Consider the following 16,330-nt stretch of genomic DNA (forward strand, 5'->3'; position numbering starts at 1 on the left):
GACAGCCAAGATAACATAGAGAAACACTGTCTCGAAAAAAACAAAACAAAAAAAGGCGTGCACCACCACTCCTTGCAAAAGCAATTTTTATCACCAGATAGTCTTGCAAATAACATATACTTCCCTTCCCAGCACTCGGCTGTAGTATTAGTCACGGCTGCGATCACTTGTCTTCTCTAGACTCAAGGCTCTATCTCAACTGTTTTTACTATTCCTACAATCTCCTAACCCACTCATTACTCTTCAGTTCTGTTGGATGAGAACCAAAATTTTCTGATTCGTTCTACATTTGATCGTGTCATGATCAGGAAAAAATAAAATAAAAAGATGCAGGTAGCTGCACAACGAGGTTCGTTGGATACTACGCTTCTGATTTTCCTCAATTTCCAAAGCCCGGAGACCACCCACGAAAGGTGTTGGAAACAGCTACGAACGATTCAGGCACAGGTATCTCCACCGCCCCGCCCCGGAGGAAGCAAGATGCACGCGCCGGACAGCTCCTCCTGTCAAACCACTCAGCCCGTAGCGGACCCTCACTTCCGCACGATGACCCAAGATGGCGGGGCCGGCGGATAAAAACCACATTCAAGATGTCGGCTTCCGGTTTTCCCGGCTGCGTCGCGCGTGGCCTCCCGTGGCCACGCCCACTTCCGCCCCCGTTGCACGGCATGGCTGCTTTAGGGACTTGGCTGTCCAGTGAGTGACTGTGGGGTTGGGGACCCGGGATCCGCGGGGCGACCTGCCGCCTAATTCCCTGCTTTTCCAGTAGGTGTCCGGAGGTTGCACTGCAGCGTCGTGGCTCGGGCAGGCGGCCAGTGGCGACTTCAGTGAGTGCCGGGCGGGGGCGGGGCGGGACCTGGAAGCCCGCCGAGCCCTCACCCCAATGTGTTTTCCCCACCCAGGCAGGGGCTGGCTGCCAACCCTTCCGGCTATGGGCCCCTCACGGAGCTTCCTGACTGGTCTTTCGCGGGTGAGCCTTGACGTCAGGTTTCTTCTTTTTTTCCTCCGAGAGACCACCCCTGGCAGGGGTTGGGGGCGTGTCTGGGAAAATATTGAACCTTTTGCTTAGGAAGGAGTTCGAGTTTAGGAGCTCTAAGTTTGTCTTGACTGCAGAGCGGGGCGTGGTAAGCGCACACCTGAAGTCGTAGCTTTGGAGAGCTGAGGCAGAGGGATCGCTGTGAGGTCAGTGCGAGTATGTGCTACGAAGGGAGCCCCGGATTATCCTAAACTACAGAGAGCCTGTGTGTAGATGAGGAAATTGGCTAAGGATGGTGGAAGGTAAGCTGTAGGGGATCATAGCCTGCAGATAGAAGACAGGCAGGAAGGGTGCGTGGCTTTTGTCTTCTCCAAAGGAGACATGTGGTGAATGTATTTTGAGAATTTGATTCCAAATACACAAGGAATTCTTTGGAAAGCTGCTGAAAGGAACACCGAAGATCCCTGTGAGACTAAAGATGGCAGACTCAATACAGAGAAGTCTTTCGCTTTAAAATTAAAAAAAAAAAATAATTTTGTTTTTAAAGCTTACGGGCTGGAGAGATGCCTCATATGCACTGGCTGCGCTTCCAGAGGACTTGAGTTCAATTCCCAACACGCACATGGTGCCTCACAGCAGCTTGTAACTCCAGTTCCAGGGGGATCGGATGCCGTCTCACTTCCACCTGCACCAGCCTCCCCTATGGTGCACAGATGCATACACGCAAACAAGATGCCCATTCACATAACAATAAAGCTCTTTAAAAACATGACATTAAAGAGGAATGAGGAATGCCTGCAGTGGTCACGCAGCAGGCAGAAACAGGAGTATTGAGAGCTAGGGGACAGCCTTGGCTACAGAGTGAGACCTTGCCTCAAAAATCAAAGGGGGGGCGGCTGGAGAGATGGCTCAGAGGTTGAGAGCGCTGTCTGCTCTTCCGGGGGCCCTGAGTTCAGTTCCCAGCAACCACATGGTGGCTCACAACCATCTATAATGAGGTCTGATGCCCTCTTCTGATGTGCGGGTGTATATGGAGGCAGAACACTGTGTATGTAATAAATAAATAATTTTTTAAAAAATCAGAAGGGGGTGGACAAAGCTGCGTTTCTTTATATAGTTGAGATGAAGCTTAGCAAAGATTCCTATTGAGCGAAGGGCTTCTGAGGATAAAACGGTGAATTCAGCATTGCAGTTGATCCTCACTCCATGCTAATGATGGAGTTAAATTAAATAACAGGAACTCATGCCTAGGAACCCATTTCCATCATTTGGTTGTACCTCACCACCGAAGATGCCACATGTATTTTAGAAAAATTAGGTTCGAGTGATTGTGAGCTGGTTTCCTCTTCAGTATTGTTTTTGATGGGCCATACATAGGACCTCACTCCTGCTAGCCTCCACCCCAGCCATAGCAAGGTGTAAACAAAGAGGCGGAGGCAGAGACTGACTCTTCTGTAATTCCTCTCAGACTGCAGTGTTTGGACAAGATGCCCAGACCACACTTAACACTTACCCCTTTTCTCAATTCTCTCCGTAGATGGCCGCCCTGCGCCCCCGATGAAAGGCCAGCTTCGAAGAAAAGCGCAAAGGGAGAAGCTTGCAGTGAGTGTGGCCGGAGCTCTGGCAAGGGCTGTGTTTATGATTGGAGGGAGACACTTGAAACCAACCCTTCTCTTTGTTTTCTTTCAGATTGACTTTTATTTTATATGTATGTGTGTTTTGCCTGTATGAGTGTATGTTCATCACATGTGTGTCTGGTGCCTGTAGTGGCCAGAGGAGGGTGTCAGATCCTCCAGAACTGGAATTACAGATGGTTGTGAGCTGCCATGTGGCTGTTGGGAGTTGAACCCCGGGTCCCATGCAAAAGCAGAGAGTAACTCCTAACCACTGGGCCGTCTCTCCAGCCCCATAAACCAGCAGCTATTTCTCCAGTCCTGACACCTAATTCTATTTGTTCGTTTGTTTAAATGAGGGATATAGCCCAGACGCAAGAGATGGGCCTGCTTTTGCCTCCCTAGTGAGTGCTAGGCTCAAAGGATGCTCCACCCTACCGAGCCCAAGCCAAATGTTTTGATAGCGCTGTGAGACTCCCGCCTCACATCCTTACCTCCCTTCTGTCGTGCAAGATCTGGTGTGACGCCAGTCAGCAACATCTGCAGCCAGCTGAAAACAGGAGGAGAAAGGATATCTGCTCGATGGTACGTAGGCTTGAGCCCCAGATGTTACTCTTTTCCTGTCTGTTTCAGAGACGAGTTGTTCTGCTGACACAGGAAATGGATGCTGGATTACAGGCGTGGAAGCTCAGGCAGCAGAAATTAGAGGAAGAGAGGAAGCAGGAAAATCCTCTTAAACCTAAAGGGACTTCTCTGAGAAGGCCACTTCCAAATCAATAAAAAGCCGCTCCTGTCCCACGTTCCCAGACTCTCTCTGGTTTTCTTCTCTATCACCTAAATGCTTTATGCCAGGCAGAACAAAGCCATTCACATTGCCCCCCACCCCCACTAATTGTATTGACAGCAAAAGACCTCAGGCACCAGGAGGAGCTTGACATCTCTGCCTGCAGGCTTGGCCCAATGCCCTTAGTCCTCGCTCCATTCCAGTTCAGCCAGAACTTGCTCTGGGGTCATTATTTTGGCCCTGGTACTGATGAATAAACCCAGAGCTTTGCAAAACCTAAGCATGCCACGACCCCACCACTTAGCCTTGCTGGCCATAGGACTGACCCAGCTCGGAGCAGCAGCTCACCTTCACATTAACCCTCATATTTGCATCACCAGTGGCCCACACACAGTTCACTTGTGTACAGTTGGCATTCAGTAATGATGAAAAGGGCTCTCTGTCTGAGGTCTTTTTTTTTCCCCCTTCGTTTTTCGAGACAGGGTTTCTCTGTGTTGCCCTGGCTGTCCTGGACTCACTTTGTAGACCAGGCTGGCCTCAAACTCACAGAGATCGACCTGCCTCTGCCTCCAGAATGCTGGGATTAAAGGCGTTCACCACCATGCCAGACCTTTTGTTTCTTTCTTTTTGAGGCAGGGTCTCACTCTAGCTCTGGCTGGCCAAGTAGACCAAGCTGTTTTGAACTCACAAGATCCTCCTGCCTCTGTCTGGGTTTAAAGCCATGTGCCACCACACCTGGCAGAAGTCCCTTAACAAGCAACTAGTGTCCAGATACATGGTCCAGGAGACACCCAGACTGGAAGGCTAACTTAGGAACAATTAACTTGGGTGTTTTGTCTTCCGCCGAAGGAGTTATGTTCTCACTAAATTCCAGAGGTGGTTGAAAAGGGTCCTGTACCTCCCCAGCCCCACACAATGTCACTGTGTCACTAATAGCCACTGTTCACCTCCTGAAAGCTGGACACGGCTCACAACCTAGCAATCATTCACTCTGTTGATCATGAGCCATCCCCTGGATTCTGATGGCAAGGACTTTGTTCCCGCGCCGGTGCTGAATGCTGGCCGGTCTTCCAAGCACAAACCTGGCAGTTGTGTGTCTCTGAAGCTTCCTACCTGACCTTATTTCTACCCTCTCCTCTGCTGTTTCCCTCCCTTCTCCCCACTACCTCCTTCCTCTCGCTGACCAAATGCAATTCTTGGATCTTACATTTCGCTGATGGTCGAGTTTTCTGTCTCCCACACTTTTCCTGCCTCTGTCCCCACAGCGTGGTGCGTTCCAGATCTGGTTCTCAACCTCTTATCTCTCTCCCTTTCTCACTGCCAGCTTCTGCCTGTCTTCCCCCCACTCCTCCTCCCCCCCCCCTTCCCTGCATGCCTCTCCTTTTGTTCTCACAGCCAGCCATCACGGAAGCTCTACTCCAAGGAACCGTCTCCTGTGTGTAAAGACCGTGAACGAAACTCCACAGTCCTAACTCCCAGTCCTTCCTCTCCCAACAATTTCCATCAAACTTTTATCTGGCTTTCCCCAATTCTCTGACCCGAACCCTTTTCCTGCCCAGCCAGTTAACACTCAATGGAACAGCCAGATTACAAAAGCCATTACTAAAGGTGTGGGTCCCCAAACTCAAAAGAAACTGTGTTTGCTGTTAGGCACTCTCTTTTGTTACAGTAAGTTTGGGGCAGGAGAGGGAGTTTGTCCGCTGGTCTCAGCACACAACCCCCTCGTTAAATGCCTTTTCTCCCAACCTAACTCATGTCACCACCATCCCTAGCCATCGGGCCTCCCAATACTGATCACTCTGAAATGAGACATGCTGAATACTACGGGAATCAGGCCACCCAAAAAATGCTTAGGAAGAGAAAGCCTTCCGCATCCTGTCCCCTGGGACACCCAGGCTCCTAGTTAGTTGTCAGCTGTGGCCTCAACCCCTGCAGATGGCAGCCTGCACCACAGAAAGGCAACTTTTTCCCCCCTTCTCTCCAGCTCTTGGCTGTAATTGGATTCAGGCTGAAACAACCACGTCCCCACCAGGAAAGGAGGGCATTGGGGCGGGGGCGGGGGAGAGGCTGTGGGAGAAGGGAGGGACCAAAGGAGAGAGCAGAGAGGGCTTCCAACCCAGTTGCCGACTAAGCAGAAGAAAGATCAAAAAACGGAAAAGAGAAGAGCGAACGGGCACTTTCAGTAGCAATCCCCTCACCTCCAAGCTGACTGCGCTCTAGGAATCCAAATCCCGTTCTTTCAGAGGACAAAGGCGCCCCAGGAGAGCGGCGGCAGGACCCCAGGGCGTGGGCCCCGCCGCGGAGCCCGCACCTCCCGGCGCCCCGACGCCGCGGACCATGTCTCCCACCCCTCGATCCTCCCGCAGCCTCCTGCTCCCGCTCCTCACGCTCGGCACCGCGCTCGCCTCCCTCGGCTGGGCCCAAGGCAGCAACTTCAGCCCCGAAGTAAGTGAGCTCCTCCGGCCCTTCCCGGAGTTGCGCCCACCGGGTAGGCGAGCCCGGGGGGTCCTCCAAGGAGACAGCCCCCGCTGAGAGCAGGGCTCTTGGGGGCTCTGCTGCTCCAGCCTTTCTTTTCCCTCCTCATCTGCAAACTCGCAAGTCGATCCAACTTTTGCCTGCCTCCAACAGACTCCCTCCTCTGCCACTGACTCTTTCCCACTCCTCCCTTCCCTGGAAGAACTTTGCGGCGGGGCCCGGGCCTCGCTCTCCCGAGCTCTGCGCGCCCTGTTGCACCAGGCGGGAGCCTCCTAAACACTGTACTCCGCTCCAGCCCCTCGCCGTCCAGGCCGGTGTCATACGCGAGTTGTTCCTTCAGTCAGGCAGCACTCAGGTGCCCGCGGCCCTGCACGGGAGCATCTGTACCAAGTGGGGCGTCGGGGGGCGGCCGAGAGGTACTCGCCTCCCCCTTGACCGCCCTCGGTGCGGGCCGTGGGCCCTGGCGTCGAGGATCGCAGCGGGCCGAACTTCCGCGCACACAAAGCTCTTCTTGTGAGCAGCGGGGCTCAGCCTGGCCACCGCCTTCGGGGGTGGGGTTTTTTTTTGTTGTTGTTGTTGTTGTTGTTGTTAATTGTTTTTTCTTCGTTAATTGCATAGTGACTAGGGGGAGTTACTTGGCGAGTGAGTTGAGGATGGGCCTGGGTCACCCTCCAGCGTCTCGACTGTCTTGGGCGCCCCCACCCCCATCCCCAACTCTTCCTTGACCATAGCCCACCCAGGTCCTGAAGGAAGAGGCGTGGGAGTAATCCGAGGAAGTTTTCCCTCCCTCTCTTATTTTGGGGTGAAGGTGGGAGACGGATTTAATCAGCTTCTTATTTTGGGCCACCCCAACCCACTCAGCCTGGTGGGGACCTGGGTGTGGTAGGGAAGGGCTGGGAAGGGCCCAAAATGCAGGACACGCTCTGGAGTTGACTCCCTCTGTGCTAGTCCCAGGCCCAAGCCAGACAGCACCCTCCGAATGAACTTCCCCGGGGCACATGCCTCCTGTGCCCCTGAAGAGACCTGGGACTGAACGAACTAGTGTGTAGCCCTAGGAGTGGAGTGGGGGCTACACTGTGCATAGAAACTAGGAAGAGTAAAAACCTCCCAGAGACTGGGGACCAAACCCAATTGTCACAGAGGAGGCGCCTCTCCCAGGCCTGAAGCTCCCATCTCAGCCCCCAAAGAAAACGTGCCTAACAAAAGGAGCCTCTGGAAAACTGCCCACTGCCAACTTCTTTTTCCCTCCCCAGCCTCCACTAGGTCCCCTAGGGGAGGGGCAGCAGCAGCCCTGGCTCTGCTCTAAGTGGATCCCAGAGCCAGAACCACCATTTGCTTCTGGAACACAGTAGGGTGGGAAGCTGAGGGAGGGCGGGGCAGACCCAAAGGCCAGGATCCAAGGCTTGATGTGGAGCTTGGAGAGCCCCCACCCTCTCAGCCGACTAACGTGGGAGGCGGTCCTTGACTTTCTCACAGGGAATACCCTGCCCTTATTGATGAAGGCAGTGCCAGCCAACTGGGTCGGTCCACCCCAAACAGTTGCTCCTTCTTCAGGCCAAGCTGATGGGAGAGAAGGGGCAGCCCAGGCAGGCCTGAGGTAGCTAGATCCCTTTCACCAGCCAGGCATCCACAGCTCCATGCTAACGCTAGGACAGTCCTCTCCTCCCATCCTTGATGTGTCTGGTGCTTCACCCTTCCCCCCACTTAGCCGCAGACACCAGAGTCCTCTCCTGTGGTTCCACTCTCATAGTCTGTGGTTCTTGCCTGGCTCTGTGAGATGGAGAGAGAAAGTTGCCCAGTCCGGGAGATGAAAATGACGGGGACAATTTCTTTCCTGGCTTTGTGATAGTTTTTCGGGGAGTCATTTTCCTGACAAAGCATCCATTTTTCTCCACAGGGCACAGGGCAGGGTGTATGAGCATGCTTATTTAGTCCTGCCTGCCTGTTGAAAGGCTCACAGGGAAGGGGTTTATTCAGAGCTCTTGGCTACGATGCTTCTCCCACCAGCTCCCTTCTCCACCCCTCTCTCAGAGCTGTCCCTCAATCTGGCTAAGTGTTCAGGACCTGGTTTGACTCCTCCTGACTTCTAGCTTGGGGGTGAGGTGCGGGTGCCAGACCACTCCCACTCCTCCCCCCTCCTCCCCCTACCGCCCCAAGCCCTGAGGCAGCTGTTACCCCAGTATAAGTCAGAGCGTACAGGTGACACTAGGAGCAAAGGGAGATTCCTGCATAGTTGGCACAGGCCACAGCAGGCCTCTGGAGGGCACGGGCTGTGGCATCAGCCTGCACAGGTCAGGACAAGCCTTCAGATCGGAGGGAACAACCCTGGACTTACACACCTTGGTAGGCCTCTCTGACATACAAGAGGTTAAACTCCTGTGGCCTCCAGGTGTGTTGGGGGGGGGGGGCTTTGAGATACAGGTGGTGCTAGGGTTGTTTGGTCAGGCTTCTTGGCTGAGGAGTGGCTGCGTTGTTTTCAGCTCAAGCTTTTAAGAGGGGATCACTTCCCGGAACCGTGTTGCAATTCCTGGCCTGTTGGGCTCAGGTCCCAAGTCAGCTGCTTCTGAATCACCCCCAGACCCCACACAAGAGCATTGCTCCACCACCCGTGCCTAGACCTGAAGGGAAAACACCCTGGGGAGATGGAGCCATCCTACGGACCATGGGTAGGAAGGAGATGCCGGCCCCAAGGCAGCGTTTGCCCTTTTCCCCTCCTGATGCCCATTCTAGGCAGCTTAAAGCCCCTGCTGGACTTCTTCAGAAAGGTCAAGCTAGGGTAGGACCAGAGCTGGCAGGGTCCTGTCTCCCACAGACGAACCCAGGCGTGCACACAGTCTATGTGTGACATAGCTTGCCTGGCTTTCCAAGCCTTGATTCCTGGGTTGTAGAGCATTTACTTAGGGCCATGGCCAGTTAGTGAGCACCTCCAAAGGGCCCAGCTCCCCCATCATCCAGCCTTACCCCTCACTCCTTTGTTGCCCTCCTTCTTAAAAAGATTTCTGCTGTGAGGGTCCTAGGAGTGTGGCACTTCTGTTCCAGGAACTCCCTTGCCCCAACTCTACCACTCTTCCTATCGGGGCACATCCCATTCCTCAAATGGCACATGCTATATCTTCAAGAACTGGCACAGAGGGGCAAATGCCAGAGAGAATGCCAGCCCTAAGACATCCTAAGGTGTGGTAAAATGCTTGCTTCTGACACACACTTGCAATGTCAGTGCTGGAAAGGCAGAGGTACGTGGATCCTTGAGGCTTGCTGGCCATCCAGCCTGCCCTAATAGGTGAGCCACAGCTCCCTAGTACCAGAGATTGACCCCTGGTCTCCACATGCATGTACGGACAAACCAAAAATGTTCTAAAAACTCTCTTAACTGTCCAATGCCCTCGTTTCCAAGAGCACTACAGCCAGTCAGGAGCAGTGGCTCCCCAACATTATAGCTGTCTGTTCCCCATCACCCCTGAGGACAAGCCATACTGGGGTCTAGGCTAGAGTTCAGCTCAACAGTTAGCCTGAGAGTTTCTGCCAGAACCAGTCTGGAGGCCTATCACTTCTCTCTAGGCCAAGGACATCTGCCAGACACTGTGGAGAGTCAGGCGGGCCCCCTGGACCAAGTGGAAATTCTCTAAGCCACACCCCTGTCCTTACAGGCCTGGCTGCAGCAGTATGGCTACCTACCTCCAGGAGACCTGCGGACCCATACACAGCGTTCACCCCAGTCACTCTCGGCTGCCATTGCCGCCATGCAAAGATTCTATGGTTTACAAGTGACAGGCAAGGCTGATGCGGACACCATGAAGTAAGTTTCCAGCATCCAGGGACCACGCTGAATACCAGAAGTGCAGCCACTTGAACCTGCCTCCAGTGCCAGTATACTAACCCTCTTCCATTCACCTTACCTGGCCTTTCCCTACACTGATACCTACAAAGCCTCACCCAACACTGACCCTGGGTCAACTACAACCCTCCACGAACTCCCCTTGAACACTTTGGAAATTGTATATTACTATACTGACCCTTTTGTTTCCTCCGCCCAGGGCCATGAGGCGCCCTCGCTGTGGTGTTCCAGATAAATTTGGGGCTGAGATCAAGGCAAATGTTCGGAGGAAGCGTTATGCCATTCAGGGCCTCAAATGGCAGCATAATGAGATCACTTTCTGGTGAGTCCAACAGCCTAGAGATTTCTCTCACACACTTCCCTATTAGTTGTAGTATTTTGAGTCAGAGATGGCCTGCACTGTTCTTTGTGCCTAGGGTGTGGGAAGGAAAACAGCCCTAATCTTTCAAAGAAGTGCAGCCTTTGCGGGGAGGGTTGGGGAGGGGGAGGGCAGTGCACTGTAGTAGCAACACCCTAAGCCTAAAGATTCCCTTAAACCTTTAGTTCTCTGGAGTGAGACAACATCCATGCAAGATCAGGGACACAGGTCTGTCAAGGTGGCTGAGGAATTCAGTCAGAGATAGGAGAATACAGGGAACCCCGCTTCCTTCATGCTAATGGTTCCCTTCTCCACCCTTGTGTCTGGATGTAGCATCCAGAATTATACTCCCAAGGTCGGCGAGTATGCCACATTCGAGGCCATCAGGAAGGCCTTCCGTGTATGGGAGAGTGCCACGCCACTGCGCTTCCGTGAAGTGCCCTATGCCTATATCCGAGAGGGTCACGAGAAGCAGGCTGACATCATGATCTTGTTTGCTGAGGGTTTCCATGGCGACAGTACACCCTTTGATGGTGAAGGAGGTTTCCTGGCTCATGCCTATTTCCCGGGCCCCAATATTGGAGGAGACACCCACTTTGATTCTGCCGAGCCCTGGACTGTCCAAAACGAGGACCTAAATGGTGAGTAAGAGAACCTTGGGTCCTACTCTGTGCAGAGGCTGCAGTCACTTGCATATAGTGACTAAAATCTAAAAATCTAAGCTAGCAGGGTGTAGTGGCCAGCCTGGTCTCCATAGTAAGCTCTAGGCCAGCCAATGCTACATAGTAAGACTCTGTCTCATAAATCCTTAAAATTCAAGAATGAATCTAAGTGCTGAGGCAGGAGGATTGTTTGAGTTTGAGGCCTCCTAAACTACATAACACGTTTCTATCTCAAAACAAATGACAACAGCAACAACAACAAAACCCCAACAATAGCTGAGTACTGGCCATACAAACCTCATATGAAAGCAGAACTAGTATTTTAAGCTATTTATATCAGTATGTTGTCTGCTGTCGCTACCTGACTGACTTGCCAATCACAGACGTAACAGCTTCCTTCTCCCCCACTTTTCAAGGCAAACTTGATGTAGGGTTTCTTGGGCTTAAGATCCTGCCCCAGACACCCCACTTCACGCAGAGGAGGGTTGTGACATGCCTTTGGGCATTCCGAACCAAACAGGAAGCTGACCCTCAAGACTTGATCACTTTAGGTGGAAAACATGACCAGCAGGCTTGTCTGTGACACTGGAGTCTCTGGAGGGAAAAGAGGGAGCCTAAGGAGGGAGCCGGGCTCTCACCTCTCTCCGTTCCTCCAGGGAATGACATCTTCCTGGTGGCCGTGCATGAACTGGGCCATGCCCTAGGCCTGGAGCACTCCAACGATCCCTCTGCCATCATGGCTCCCTTTTACCAGTGGATGGACACAGAGAACTTTGTGCTGCCGGATGACGATCGCCGGGGCATCCAGCAACTTTATGGCGAGTTATCTATCTTCATGCCTGTTCCTCTGTCTCTGCACTTGTCTCCTCTTGGTCTCTGGTTTGCATTTTCCCTCCATCACACTGTGAAGCCTGTACAATACACACACACACACACACACACACACACACACACACACACACACACACACACCACTTTTCACTGCCTCTATTAGCTCCCACTTTTTTTTTTTTTAAGATTTATTTATTTATTATGTATACAAATCTCGTTATAGATGGTTGTGAGCCAACATGTGGTTGCTGGGAATTGAACTCATGACCTTTGGAAGAGCAGTCAGTGCTCTTAACCTCTGAGCCATCTCTCCAGCCCCTTAGCTCCCACTTTTTAAAAGCATTTTTTAAAATTATTCTACATGTATAAGTGCATTGCCTCTATATATGTATAATATGCACCACGTACATGCCTAGTGCCTGTGGAGTCCAAAAGAGGGCTGAAACTGCCTGAAAGTGCCATGTGAGTGCTGGGAACCAAACTTGGGTCCTCTGTAGAAACTGTGGGTACTCCTAATCAGTATCTCTAGCGCCTCAGCGCCCACTTTTGAACACACCCAACCTGACTACTTCATCCTTCTCCTGTTTACCCTGCCTTTTTTTTTTTTTTTTTTTTTTTAAATATTTGTTCTTGCTGAGCGTGGTGGCACACACCTGTAATCCCAGCACTCAGGGAGGCAGAGACAGGCGGATCTGCGTGAGATCAAGAAGCAAAGCCTTTCTCTCATAGGTAGAATTGATGGATGCAGGTGGGCCCCTCCAGAATTGGCTGATGGGTAGGGAGAAGATACTATCCCTTATGCCTTAAGCCTTCCTCAGTCCCCAAAGCTCCCCAATGCAAGCAAGTCCAGGACACAGAGAAATCCTATCTTGAAAGCAAGCACAAAATTGTTCTTATTTGTGTGTGTGTGTGTGCGTGCATGCGTGCGTGCGTGCGTGCGTGTGTGTGTGTGTGTGTGTGCGCGTGCATGCGTGTGTGTGTGTTTGTGTGTGTGTGTGTGTGCGCATGCATGCGTGCGTGCATGCGTGTGTGTGTGTGTGTGTGTGTGTGTGTGTGTGTGTGTGTATCTACATAGGCCAGAGGCATCCAACTTCCTAGAAGTGGTTATGAGGCACCTGTCACCTCATCTCAATGCTAGGAACCGAATTCCCATCCTCTGGTCCCCGCAGCACCCCTACCCTCCTAATGCTTCCTAAGGGTGTTGTCTGCTTATCTTTCTGTCCTTCCATCCTCTCTGCCCCACAGTCTGAAGTACCTCTATTGTTCTCCTCCCCAGGCAGCAAGTCTGGGTCACCCACGAAGATGCCCCCTAAACCCAGAACCACCTCTTGGCCCTCTGTCCCAGATAAGCCCAGAAATCCCACCTATGGGCCCAACATCTGTGATGGGAACTTTGACACTGTGGCCATGCTCCGAGGAGAGATGTTTGTCTTCAAGGTGAGAGGAATCAAAGCGATGAGATTGTCGTTGGTGGAGCGGGGGAAACAGAAGGACACTCAGCAAGGAAGCTGGGTTGGAATAGTAACAGAAGGACCCCTAAAGCAAAAACCATCAGCCTGAGCACTGAAGGGAGCCTTGGGGACTGAGGAAAACTTAAAGCATAAGGCATAATGTCTTCTCACCTTTACTGGTTTCCAGGAGCGATGGTTCTGGAGGGTGAGGAATAACCAAGTGATGGATGGATACCCAATGCCCATCGGCCAATTCTGGAGGGGCCTGCCTGCATCCATCAATACTGCCTATGAGAGAAAGGATGGCAAATTTGTCTTCTTCAAAGGTAACCGGCAGTTCCTAGTCTTGGGAAGTTGGGAGGGTCTCCTTGGATGAGCTGGTTCCACTTCACTCCCAGCGGCCTCAGAGTCAAGTTGAAGCCAGATGTTGTTCTTCTGTCTTCTCCCAGGAGATAAGCACTGGGTGTTTGACGAAGCCTCCCTGGAGCCTGGGTACCCTAAGCACATTAAAGAGCTCGGCCGAGGACTGCCTACTGATAAGATTGATGCGGCTCTCTTCTGGATGCCCAACGGGAAGACCTACTTCTTCCGGGGAAATAAGTAAGACCTCAAACCCTTAGCCCCAAGCCTCTCTACTCAGAAACCACTACCACTGCCACCCCAAACACCCTCATCCCTGAATTCTGAAGAAAGGCTCACTTCCTGCCCCCCACCCCCACCCCCAAGGTGTTGCCTTGGGAAAGGAGCCGGCACTATTGCCTAGCAATAGGCAGTTTTTCTTAGTGCTGTGTGAGTGGGCTGTGACCGGGTCACCCGTTTCAAACCTGGTCATTTGATGCCTCCTGCCCCCAACACTGCGCCTCCACCCCAGCCACCAGGCACTGTCATTAAGGGGCTGCTGGTGGCTCCTTACAGCCAGGCCCTCCCTTCCACCTCCTCCTTCCTCCCCTTTCAGCTGCAGGCCCTCATTACTCAAAACCCCTGTCCCCACCCTCGTCCATAGCTACCCTTTGTTCACAGGCACACTGTGTCGTTGTCGAGGGTCTGCTAACCTCTGAGGGCATGCGCAGTATCCAACCCACTCCTCTTTCCCGCCCCTCTCCCAGGTACTACCGTTTCAATGAGGAATTCAGGGCAGTGGACAGCGAGTACCCCAAAAACATCAAAGTCTGGGAAGGAATCCCCGAGTCTCCTAGAGGGTCATTCATGGGTAGCGATGAAGGTGAGTGGAACGTCTTGTGGGAAACAGTGACAACGGTAGCAGGTGGGGTCCTTGTTGCTTTGCTTGTCCGGAACTAGCTGAGTGCTTTCATATGTGGTAGCCCTCAGTCCTTTTCCATTCTCCCAGCCTGGTACTGTGACCTACTCCATGTTACACCTGAGGAAGACTGAGAGGTAAGCTTAGCTGGCCATCTCACTAACCATGTTTTTTTCTGTTCTCTCTCTCTCTCTCGGGGCCTTTACGGACTCTGTTTCCTGTCTTGGTTCTTTTCCTCTTGGTGCCCCCTCAGTCTTCACGTATTTCTACAAGGGGAACAAATATTGGAAATTCAACAACCAGAAGCTGAAGGTAGAGCCGGGGTACCCCAAATCAGCTCTGCGGGACTGGATGGGCTGCCCGTCAGGGGGCAGGCCGGATGAGGGGACTGAGGAGGAGACGGAGGTGATCATCATTGAGGTGGACGAGGAAGGCAGCGGAGCCGTGAGTGCGGCCGCCGTGGTACTGCCTGTGCTGCTGTTGCTCCTGGTGCTGGTGGTGGGCCTTGCTGTCTTCTTCTTCAGACGCCATGGGACCCCCAAGCGACTGCTTTACTGCCAGCGTTCACTGCTGGACAAGGTCTGACCCCCACTGCTGGCCCACCCGCTTCTACCACAGTGACTTTGCCTCTGAAGGCCGGTGGCAGCAGATGGTGGCAGGTGGGCTGCCCTCACCCATCCTGAGCCCCTCCCTCCAGCCTCCCTTCTCAGTCCCTCAATTGGCCTCTCCCACCCTCACCCCAGCAGTGCTTTGTCCATAGGTGGGTCCCCTGAGGGTCGAGCAGGAAGCTATCTGGCCTCTGGCCCTCAAGGGACTTCACAGCTTGGTATGTGTCCAGCCCTATTTGAATGTTGTCAGGGCTCTGCACTTGAAGGCAAGACCCTCTGACCTCACGGGCAGAGGCCAAATGGGGTCATCTGCTTCTTTTCCATCCTCCCCTAACTACATATCTTAAATCTTTGAACTCTGACCTCAGGAGGCTCTGGGCATGTGAGCCCCCATAGGTACCAAGTGTACCCAGTTGGCACCCTCTCACCAGTCTGACTAAAAGGAATCTGAGGAGTGTGTGTTTGGAGGTGGAAAGATTGCTCAGCTACACTAAAGACTTTGATTTAAAATAAAAGGAAACAAAGAAAAGGAAAGAAAGAGGGGGGAAAAAGCTCAAACAGAGTCTTCGTGGCTTAGACAGCCAAGCTCCTCTCCACAAAGATCTGCCTCTATCCAGCAGAGCCTGGAGACCTTCCAAAGGCGCCTGAGCCATTAAGGACTAAATGGGTCTGAGGAAACCTTTGGCAATCCAGATGCCTCCTGAGTGTTAGCCTTGGATGGCAAGTTCAAGGTTGGAAGAGCTGGGACCAGTGGGAATGGCCCCAGGTGGAGGTCAAGGGAAGACAGTAGGGTCTGGACCAGGAGAGTGAACCTGATGGCTCATAGCAGAAAAATACCTTGTTCAAATGCCCGTAGCTGGGGCTGGGATCCAGAGACAACAGTCAGAGGGGGCAGGAAATGAAGTGTGGTGGTGGCAGCGTATGCCTGGGAGTCTGGGCAGACGGCAGGGCACACACGGAGTGGGTGAATGTTATTGGATCTCTCAGAAAGAGTCTTAAGAAAACCGCACTGGCCTCTTTTTGTCCTCTCGCTCACTAACAGTGTGGAAGGGAAGGATAAAAGTGGGTACAGGAGTAAAAAAAAACCATATACATATGGCCTGGGGACTCGATGGAGATTAGGCTAGGCTTTCAGAGGCCTCGGCTGGCTCAGCCTGCCTCATTTCCCTAGTGAGGCAGGTGTCTGGGTGCTTCTGGGTAGTGAGGCCCTCCTTTCCTGATGCAGGCACTCCTCAGCCCATTTTACCTATGTCCTGCCCTTCCTCTTCCTCACCCAGCCCACCCATTTGAAGTCTCCTTCAGCCACTGGAGGTGGTCATGGTACTGGGGACTGGGAGAGTGAGACCTGTGGAGGGAGTGAGAGGAGAAGAGTGTCTGGGTGGGGTTTGGGGGTAGGGAAAACGGGATGAACGGTGCTGGAAGCCCAGCTAAATTTCTGTCTTGTTTGGGTTTTTTGTTTTGTTTTGTTTTGTTTAATGT

At 52.7% G+C, this 16,330-nt stretch overlaps 2 protein-coding genes across 5 annotated transcripts; both read left to right on the top strand.

Annotated features, from left to right (window-relative positions):
- The first annotated feature begins 601 nt into the window (after positions 1-601).
- On the top strand, positions 602-3,390 carry Mrpl52 (mitochondrial ribosomal protein L52). Of its 4 annotated transcripts, none has more exons than XM_051143064.1 (5): positions 602-696; positions 770-827; positions 903-970; positions 2,514-2,587; positions 3,225-3,326. In XM_051143064.1, exons 1-5 carry the CDS (start codon positions 669-671, stop codon positions 3,324-3,326), a joined length of 330 nt encoding a protein of 109 aa, XP_050999021.1. In that variant the 5' UTR covers positions 602-668. The 4 variants fall into 4 exon arrangements, with proteins under 4 accessions (XP_050999021.1, XP_050999020.1, XP_050999022.1 ...); XM_051143063.1 differs by having other exon boundaries at positions 613-696; positions 2,514-2,578; positions 3,223-3,390; XM_051143062.1 differs by having other exon boundaries at positions 639-696; positions 767-827; positions 2,514-2,578; positions 3,223-3,390.
- Positions 3,391-5,437: 2,047 nt separating this feature from the next.
- Positions 5,438-15,391, top strand: Mmp14 (matrix metallopeptidase 14). The gene is made up of 10 exons (XM_051143068.1): positions 5,438-5,818; positions 9,496-9,644; positions 9,883-10,005; positions 10,375-10,682; positions 11,360-11,525; positions 12,815-12,971; positions 13,173-13,311; positions 13,435-13,585; positions 14,092-14,207; positions 14,497-15,391. The coding sequence occupies exons 1-10, from the start codon at positions 5,711-5,713 to the stop codon at positions 14,826-14,828; spliced, it is 1,749 nt and encodes a 582-aa protein (XP_050999025.1). The 5' UTR covers positions 5,438-5,710; the 3' UTR covers positions 14,829-15,391.
- Positions 15,392-16,330: the final 939 nt, after the last annotated feature.

Source organism: Acomys russatus, chromosome 3 (genome assembly GCF_903995435.1).
Source record: "Acomys russatus chromosome 3, mAcoRus1.1, whole genome shotgun sequence".
NCBI lineage: Eukaryota > Metazoa > Chordata > Mammalia > Rodentia > Muridae > Acomys > Acomys russatus.

Bases quoted from the DNA above. Each gene is read 5' to 3' on its own strand.
- Mrpl52 (XM_051143062.1), top strand. From the start codon at position 669: ATGGCTGCTTTAGGGACTTGGCTGTCCA. The intron at 697-766 runs GTGAGTGACTGT...CTGCTTTTCCAG, and splicing joins TTTAGGGACTTGGCTGTCCA to TAGGTGTCCGGAGGTTGCAC. The intron at 971-2,513 runs GTGAGCCTTGAC...TTCTCTCCGTAG, and splicing joins TCCTGACTGGTCTTTCGCGG to ATGGCCGCCCTGCGCCCCCG.
- Mmp14 (XM_051143068.1), top strand. From the start codon at position 5,711: ATGTCTCCCACCCCTCGATCCTCCCGCAGCCTCCTGCTCCCGCTCCTC. The intron at 10,006-10,374 runs GTGAGTCCAACA...GTCTGGATGTAG, and splicing joins CATAATGAGATCACTTTCTG to CATCCAGAATTATACTCCCA. The intron at 13,312-13,434 runs GTAACCGGCAGT...GTCTTCTCCCAG, and splicing joins CAAATTTGTCTTCTTCAAAG to GAGATAAGCACTGGGTGTTT.